Source organism: Odontesthes bonariensis, chromosome 13 (genome assembly GCF_027942865.1).
Source record: "Odontesthes bonariensis isolate fOdoBon6 chromosome 13, fOdoBon6.hap1, whole genome shotgun sequence".
Lineage (NCBI taxonomy): Eukaryota > Metazoa > Chordata > Actinopteri > Atheriniformes > Atherinopsidae > Odontesthes > Odontesthes bonariensis.
In genome coordinates, this window is record NC_134518.1 from 3,401,337 (window position 1) to 3,410,781 (window position 9,445).

Below are 9,445 nucleotides of genomic sequence, written 5' to 3' on the forward strand. Positions count from 1 at the left end.
CCGCCTCGACCAGCCGGGGTTTGAGAAGACAGAAAAGAGGGGACAACAAACACTGTAACACCATTCAAAGGATACCTGGGGTCCGTTTCACAAAGCAGGTTCAACTCCGAGGCTGTGTTCGAAACCGCCTACTTCTCCTACTATTCCTACTAGTCCTACTTTTTTAAGTTCCCGGATGTACACTAGATGCATACTAGATTCGCCGAAATGTTGAGTATTCATCATGAGGTTACTTGTCACACTCAAACTACCCAAGATGCAACGTAACGTGACGTCGCCCATCGCCATTTGAACGGTCAAATTCCGTTAACGGGACGAGAGCAGTCAAAACGGCATAACCGGAAGTGCGTTGCTCACTGCGGCTAGCTTTACTAGCGGCGAATTCGTGGGAACAAAATTGTAAATAGCTGGTATTTTGTCAGATTTTCAACACCTTGGGGGTCTAAATGACTACTTTCTCGCCTGAAAATGTGTCAAATGTTGCTAAAGTTATATATTTACAGAGTTTATAGCTTAAGCGAAATCAGCTTTTCAGGCCGGCTGATTTCGGCTCGGGCAGGAGTGAAGTGCACTGTGTGTAAACGCTCTGCATACTGTCAGATAGATGAGTATGCCGTTTCCAAGTATGTAGTATGTAGTAGGCGGTTTCGAACACAGCCCGACTCTAATCCTGAACTCCTGAGTTGATCTACTCTGAGATTTAAGGTAAACACAAGAAACTTGTGCTAAAGAAAAAATGGACCAGACTCAGTGAATAATTCCCTATACTCCCTATATAGGTCAGTGAGCAGTGCTGACCAACATGTCATTGGGGTCATCAGGTGGGAACCTCCTTTCATCAGTGTTTCGTCTAGTTGGACCCACGACACCTCCAGGAGGCTAGACAGTGATCACTGGCGTCCCAGAGTCACTCCCCTAATGCCAGCCAACACTGCTCCTCACACCACAACAACCATCTGAGTCTGTTACTACGGTAACTGACTGAGAGCTTCAGTTACCTCTCTTTGTGAAATGGACCTCTGTTGAAACAAGGAAACGCGAGTTAATGACCACAATAATGTCACATGTACATAATTTCATTTGAGAAATTAAACAGGGGAAAAAGAGAGTAAAGTGAGGAAAGGTGTGACAGATGAGGCCCCCCAGCAGTCTAGGCCTATAGCAGCTTAACTATGGGATGTTTCAGGATCACCTGAGCCATCCCTAACTATAAGCTTTATCAAAAAGGAAAGTTTTAAGCCTGGTCTTAGGTGCCGTTTACACATACCCGGGTATTTTGAAAAACGAAGACCTTTCCCTTCGTTTGTGCCTTTCGTTTACACACAAACAGAGTTTTTTCCTCCGAAAACGAAGCTAAAAAAAAACTCCGGCAAAAGTGGAGATTTTTTTAAAACTCCGTTTAGCGTTTGTGTGTAAACTGGTTGAAAGACGAAAACGGAGTTTTCAGAATGGAATGCGGAGTTGTCGTCATAGTACAGAGCCCCGCCCCTATCCACCATAGTGGCAGGATAACGCCATTCATTGTTTATCTGGCAAGCATGGAGGTACTAGCAGCATTTATTTTGTTGAGAGCTATACTCGCTTGTGTGATTTTGAAAATTACAGTCATACAAAGTATTGAACAACAAAGGCGCATTACGGCGCGGAGGGCAACAATTGCGGAGCTTCTGTTGGCAGACAGAGCCCGGCCATACCACCGCCAGCGACGGCGATTCTGGATTAGACCCGGACGGACTGCTTTATGGTGGGAAAATTTTGAAAATGGCTTTGTTGTCCCGGAGGAATGGAGGGAAAATTTCAGGATGTCACGATTTTCACTCCTTTCCCTAGCAGAACTGCTACGCCCGCACATCCAGGGTGAGAGTACTCACATGCGCGCTTCTGTACTTGTGAAGAAAGTTGCCTGTCAGCGGTTCTCTATTAGGCTTCTGATTGGCTTGTGTGGAATTCTCATTGTTCTAACACTGCCACCGTCAGGCTTGGCGTAATTTAACAGCTCCTGATAGCGTATTTCTCCGGATCAATGTAGACGGGTTTTTTTTAAAAAACGGGGCTGTGTGCACGGGTTTTTTTTTGAAAACGAAGGTTAGAAAATATGCGTTTTTCAAAATACCCGGGTATGTGTAAACGGCGCCTTAAAAGTGGAAAGGGTGTCTGCTTCCCGGACATTTACTGGCAGCTTATTCCACAAGAGAGGGGCCTGATAACTGAAGGCTCTGCCTCCCATTCTACTTTTAGAAACTCTGGGAACCTCAAGTAAACCTGCAGTTTGGGAACGAAGTGCTCTGTTAGGAAAATATCTTACAATGAGCTCGGTCATTACAAGCTTTATATGTGAGGGGGAAAATTTTAAATTCTATTCTGAATTTAACAGGGAGCCAATGAAGAGAAGCTAAAAAGCTGGATTATGGGAACTGAAGGTCCATCTAGCTACTAGAACTAGTGGAATCGTCCGGTCCTGCATCACCCACCTGTGGAGATGGTGTTGTTGCCGTTGGCTGTAGAGTTTCTGCTGAGATGGGTGCTGTTAGCAACTTTGGACATGTTCACCAGCTGTTCCAGGATACTGCTGAGATCCTTGCTGACCCGGCCCCCCAACTCCTCAGCCACCAACAGACGCTTGAAAAAGATCTGCAGGCCAGGTGCCATTGAAGCTGGAATACATTAACATTTTGTAATGTTTGATGAGCAGTAATCTCACACTTTAGCACTTTCAAGATATTTGTCTTTCCCACTTTCATTTCAACTGGTTTAAAACTAACATTACTGTCACTTTGTTGTCACTTGTGACTGCCCTTCCAGAATTAGCAGCAATTATATCCTAAAGTTCGGTGGATGCCATCAGTAATAATAATGAGGCAGCATACAGGATGGAGGTAGAGATGCTTATGTCATAGTGCAGATCTCACAACCTCACCCTGAATGTTGATGAGACAAAGGACATGACTGATTTAAAGAGGGTTGGCAGACACCATCACACACTGCTACAAATTGATAGTGATAGTTTGTGCAGAGGGTCAGCAGTGTGAAGTGGCAGGCCAATGACCTGAGCTCAACACCACAACAAACAACAGAAAAGCAGATCTGAGGGGTGTTCCACAAAAGTAGCTAAAGAAAGCCAGGCTGTATCAGGAAAGCCTCGCTTAAACTAACACCATCTCCCAATTAAGCCTCAATTTTTCCACGAAGACATTTTAGCTGCATGTCAGCGAGGCTAATCCAAGCGAGGCTCACATAGCCTGGCTGAGTGCACGAGGAACGTAGGAAGCCCTGACGAGTGGATGGTGGAAAAACGGAGATGGCAGAAAAGGAGAGCAAGACAAGAGCTGTTGTTTTTTCAGCAGCTGAAAAAATAATGCTGATGGAGCTGTATGAGGATTTTAAAAGTGTCATCACCAGAATTGGTAATACAGCTGCGATCAATAAAGCGAAGAAAATGACATGACTAACAACTGCCGACAGACTAAATGCGTACGTTTCATGCCATTGTCACAGTTACACGTTACCTCGTGTATTTATGCTCTCCTCTTTGTGTTATAATTTGTTTACATAAAGCATGCTGAATTGTCTCTGTATGAGATGTACAGCACACATATACTTCGCCCTGCTCAGTTTATTAATAACCCTTTGCTGCATGTCTTCCCCATCTCTCTGCCCCCTGCTTCCTGTCTCTCTCCAACTGTCTATCCATTAAAGGCATAAAGAGCCCCCCAAAAAAAATTGAATAAAAAAAAGGATCTGTTCGCCTTGGGTGATCCTACCAGGGGCTTAAAGCAACATGGCTCCCAGACTCATTGGGGCATGCAAACCCCCCCACTGCGGTAAGGTGACAGCTCATAGGGGGGGGGGGTTTAAAAGAGGAAAAAGAAAACAGAGAGGGAATTCTCATTCTTCACATGTGGCCACATTAATAACAAAAACAGGAATCACTCCAAAGATATCAACATTAACTGCTAAAAATATGCTTCAAATAAAGAAAACTATTCAGGCTTCAACCAAAATAATTAGTCAAACAGTTCACTAATCTAGCAGTGTGGTGCTTTATGAACTTATTTAGGTTTGGTGTACTCAGTGAAAACAAACCTTGTTTTTAACGCAGAACAGAGAAGGTAAACTGATGCAGTCATAAGTATGGAGGTTAAATTAAGTGCATCAATCAAAATTTAGAATCAAGTAAACAAAAAAATAGATAAATGGACTGCTCCCCACAATACATTTTTGTAATGACTCAAAGCTCAAGTATGCGGACGAAAGAGGTTTTTTAGAAACGAGAAAGCTCATAATATTTTGGTATTGGATCAATACACTGACCCCCAAAAATTACACACTTATAATACATTTATATTTCAGAGGCCGTAATTCTATTTAACAAAAATGTACAATGTTCTTCATGAAGTTTAAAAAAAAGAAAGAAAAAATCTGAACGAATCCCTCGCCTGACAGTACAAAAATCTCAACAAAATGTATGCTACTGAGAAATTTACAACATTCCTCTTCAGTTATATTATTTAAAAAAAAAGCTACAGAGTGACGAAAACTAACTGAAGTTTGTGTTTGTAATGAATTTTGGTCCAGGACTTTATCAGAGTCTCTGGATGGATGTTTTTGAAGTGAATTAAGAAGCAGCACACTGAAAAAAACAACTCATAAGATTTACTTAAAAAACCCTTTGTAAGTATTTGCACTCAAAAGATTTAAGTAAGATTGAATGCTGCAATATCAAGTAACACTCACTTGCCAGTATCAAGAACATTTTACTTACCATAAAACATAACAGTTTTGAAGATATTAAGTAACATTTACTTAATTATGTCGAAGTTTTAAGTTATATTTATTTAAATAAATTAAGTAAAGTCTACTTGTTTTTCATATTCAGGATCATCATTTTACTCATAATTTTAAGTAAATTTTATGTATCTGTAGTATTTGCTGTTATGAAGTAACTTAGTAGATTTTAATGATACACTTTCAGAGTAAAGTTTATGTAGTATTTCTAGGTTTATGTACATACAACTATTAAACATTTAAATTGTATGAGGAAACCTAAGTAAAACTTACTCTTCCCCCATAATTCATGTATTACGTTAATAAAATGTTTAATTTTACTTAAGAAGCTCGAGTTCTTACTGAATCTTAAAAATACAAGGTAGAGATTATGACAGTTACTCTAATAGAGTTTACTTCACCAAAAAGTCACTTTTTTCAGTGCAGGGAGTTCACTTACTGTCATCGCTGGGGGGTGGTTTAATCCAAGTCACGGACACAAAACACGCAAAAGCCAGCAAACATGCAACTCTAAGGAGAGAAAACCTCATTTCAATTCTGTCCTGCAGCCCGGCACTTTTGTTTTATTCCGATCCGCGATAGACTCCGGAGGGTACAGGTGGATCTGCACAGGTGACTTACAGGTAATGTTGGACGTCTCATTTACGACTCTGCTTACGTCAGAAACAACAAGCATTCCTGCCAATTTCTCCACTGAAGGGCCCGGCGGGTGGACACAATCACAAGTCAGTGTTGGCAGAGGTACCTGGCCCTCAAGTGCCACGCGCAGTCAACAGGGACATCTGCTGGTGGAGTCATAGACCTGAGTGCAGCTCTGTGGAAGTTCTTCTGTGCCATCAGAGTTTGAATACGAATTTCTAATATCGATTTTTTTACAGCATCAAAATCAGACTTTGAATTTGAAAAACCAACAGTGTAAAAAAAAAAATTCAGTGGAAAAAAAATCAACTTAAAAAAATTCAGTGGAAAAAGAACCAGACTCAACATCCGGGTAAACAGGGAGAAGCAATCGATCCCTGTCTCAATTCATCCAACGGCAGCCAATCAGGTTACGCTCCATTGGACAGATCAGCCATGTCCACCAACGCGGGTGATGGTGCTTCGATGAGTGAGTTTACTTTATTTGCCATTTTTGTTAATAAAATTGAGTAATAGATATTACTCAATATCTATTGAGCTGATCTGATGAATTGAGACAGGGATCGATTGCTTCTCCCTGTTCATCCGGATGTTAGTCTGGTTCTTTTTTTTTTTTTTTTAACTTTATTAGTAATTCAACAAAATAACAGTTTACAAATGTGAGCATAACGCCAAAAAGAAGATAGCCAGGAGGAGCATAGGAATAATAATAAAAAGAAGAAGATGACCTTCATGATGCACTTACAAAAAGAAAGCTAATGAACACAAAGACATATGTGCCGAGGAATCTCTTGTAACAAAAAAATAAAAATAAAATAAAAAATAAAAAAAAATTAGGAATTATGACAACAGTTCGTCCAAAATCCCAAGTTGGGAACAGGCCCATATAGTTGTTTTTGCTTTTTTATTAGTTAAAGGTTTAATTGTAAGAAGGTATTGCTTTAATTCAACCAAAAAGACAAAAAAATATGGTTTTCTTTTCAAAAATTTGTGTTTGTGTATGTGAAATTTAGCTTTAAAAATTAGTAAATTAATAAAGAAAATCTTTGGATTCATTTTAGCACTTTGTTGATAGCCAAATAGGACATGTTCCCAGAACAACTGAAACTTTGCAAAATTTTTTAAATCAATATAATTACAAAAATGTTGCCAGAACTCTTTAGAATGAGGACATAACCAGAACAAATGAGTGATGGACTCGGGGCAAAGATCACAGAAGGTACAGTTCACATTAATGTTTGAGTTGAATTTCTTCAGGTAGTCTTTAGCAGGGTAGATCCTGTGAATGAGTTTATAGGACACTTCTTTTACCTTGTTGTGAGAATAAAATGATTTGGGAGCAACCAGGTAGATTTCCAAGATATATCAGACCGAAAACGATTCCAAAATGGAATGACAGCAGGAGTAGAAGTCGTCTCCTTCTGAAACAAGGATCTGATTGATTTGTTGTTGTTACGAAGAAGAGGGTTAAAGCATATTTTACCAACAGGAGAATGTAGAGGAGTAAGAGTTGGAGAATGAAGATAACTGAGTCTTGTCCTCTGTTTGAATAACATGCAAATCTTTGTAGAAATAGCCCCGAAAACTTTTGCGAATTCTCCATAAGAAATGGGAAAATTAAATTTAGATAGGAAATCTTCATAACTTAGTAACATTCCAGTACTGTTAAACAGTTGATCTACCAGAATAATGTTATGATTAAACCAGGTATCCAAAAACAAAGTCTTCTTCTTAAATGAAATGTCCTTATTATTCCATATGATGTATCGATGAGGAGAGAAATTGTGCTTGTAGATAAGTAACCATGATAAAAAGGCCTGACGGTGAAAATTAGAGAGTTTGATTGGAAGCTTCTGTATATCAAAGTTACAAACCAAAAAGAAATTCAAACCGCCGAATTTAGAAAAAATATGGAAAGGTATAATGTTCCAAATTGAGGCTGGAGATTTAAAAAATTGACGAATCCACTTTATCTTAAAGGTGTTATTCAAAATGGAGAATGATAAACAGTTCAGTCCTCCGTTTTCATACGAGTTCATTAGAGTAGATTTGTTAATATAGTGAGTCCTATTTTTCCAGACAAAATTAAATAATAACTTGTCAATTTCTTTCTCAGCTTTATTGACAACTTCTAACGCCTGCGCAGCATAAGTAAGCCTGGAAATGCCTTCTTCTTTTCTGATCCTTTGTGATGGTTATACCTAGATAGACGACCTCATCTTTAACTGGTATGCTCTCAATTGAGGTTTTGGAACGGTCCTTAAGAGCCATTATTTCACATTTCTTAAGGTTAAGATAAAGACCAGAAGCTTTAGAGAAAATGTTAATTTCATTGATGGCTAAGGGGATTTGATTCTCGTCCTTTAAAAATAAGGTAGTGTCATCTGCCAGTTGTGTTAATGTAATCACTTTATCAGTAACCAAGATCCCTTTTAACGGACCAGTTTTAATATGATCGGCCAGAAGCTGAACTACTAAGAGGAATAGATAGGGGGAGACAGGACACCCCTGTCTGATTCCTCTACAGATGTTAAATCTAGGAGAAGAGCCATTTTTTAGTTTGATGGAACTGTTATTGTTTTGGTATAAGGTTTTGATTATGGAAGTAAAACTTTTTCCAAATCCAAATTTATTCAGACTTTGAAAAATAAAATTGTGTTCTACGGTATCAAATGCCTTATAGAAATCTAAGAATAAAATAAAACCATTATCGTGAACAAAATCAGGGTAATCTAAAATGTCCAAAATGAGTCGTATATTATTTGTGATGTGCCTATTTTTCATAAAGCCAGATTGAGTTTCATCAATAATTGAATGTAGAACAGATTTTAATCTTTTAGCCACAGTTAAAGCAAATATTTTGTAATCGGTATTAAGAAGACATATGGGACGCCAATTATCAAGCAGTAGAAGATCTTTTTTAGGTTTTGGTATCAACGTGGTAAGACCCTGGGTGAGGGTTGTTGGGAGGAAGCCTTTTTCTATGCTTTCTGTGAAAACCTTCAGAAGAAAAGGGACAAGGTCTGATGAGAAACGTTTATAAAAATCAGCACTTAAACCATCAATCCCGGGGGATTTGTTCAGTTTGAGGTGCGAGACAGCATCTAGAATTTCCTGTAAGGAAATTGGCTCATCGCAGCGTTTCTGTTCAACATTAGAGATTTGTTTAACTGTGAGATTGGTCAACAAGGCATCAGCTGAAACTTGGCAGAAGCTGGAACGATACAGAGTTTCGTAAAAGGAATTACAATATTTAGCTATGATATCAGGGTCATCTGTAACAGAGTTGTTGACCTTAAGTTTGGTAATAGAGTTATTGACAGAATTATGTTTTTCTAGGTTAAAAAAGTAATGAGTATTTTGTTCTCCCTCTTCTAGCCACTTTCTTCTTGATCTAACAAAAGCTCCTTAACTTTGTTAATGTAAAAATGATCTAATTTGATTTGTTACACAGATAACTCTTGTTGTTCTAAATTGTTTAATTGAGAGGGGTTTAAATGAGAAAGCTCAAGAATCCTAGATATAATCTTGGTTTCCTCAGCTCTATTAACTTTGGCTCTATCACTACTAAATTTTCGCAGAAATTTACCTGATTCAAATTTTAAAAGTTCCCAGTTAAAACCATAAAGATTTTCAATTTGAGCTTTATGCCAAAAATTTTTTATAAATTGTTTTATCTTTGTAGAGACCTCTTCGTAATTTAGCAATAAATTGTTCAATTTCCAGTATGAAGTAGAGCCAAGAGAGTGTCTTCTGTCCTAAAATGAAATAATTAGTTCGATTCCTTTATGGTCTGTAAGGGGGGTGGGCAAAATATTAACAGTAACAGCTTCCTGGTTTACTGAATCTGAGACAAGCCAAAAGTCTATTCTAGATTGTCGAGATGAATACTTATTACTCCAAGTAAATAAATGCTCATGTGGATGAATAGCTCTCCAAATGTCGATTAGATTAAACCTCTCCATAAATGATTTGACAGTTGAGTTTGAGGCATTTGGTTTACCCGGCGGCCATTTATCAA

The 9,445-nt window shown here is 38.5% G+C and overlaps 1 protein-coding gene across 4 annotated transcripts in view; it reads right to left on the reverse strand.

The window, feature by feature from the left end:
* LOC142397461 (alpha-1,3-mannosyl-glycoprotein 4-beta-N-acetylglucosaminyltransferase A-like) overlaps nt 1-5,418 on the reverse strand; it is a 47,549-nt gene extending 42,131 nt beyond the window's left edge. For all 4 annotated transcript variants that reach the window (XM_075480833.1, XM_075480832.1, XM_075480834.1 and 1 more), the window contains exons 1-2: nt 5,225-5,418; nt 2,472-2,654 (exon numbers count right to left, since the gene is read on the reverse strand). In XM_075480833.1, the coding sequence (XP_075336948.1) occupies nt 2,472-2,654; nt 5,225-5,315 (274 nt within the window). In that variant the 5' untranslated portion in view covers nt 5,316-5,418. The remainder of the gene's footprint in view (nt 1-2,471; nt 2,655-5,224) is intronic.
* Nucleotides 5,419-9,445: the final 4,027 nt, after the last annotated feature.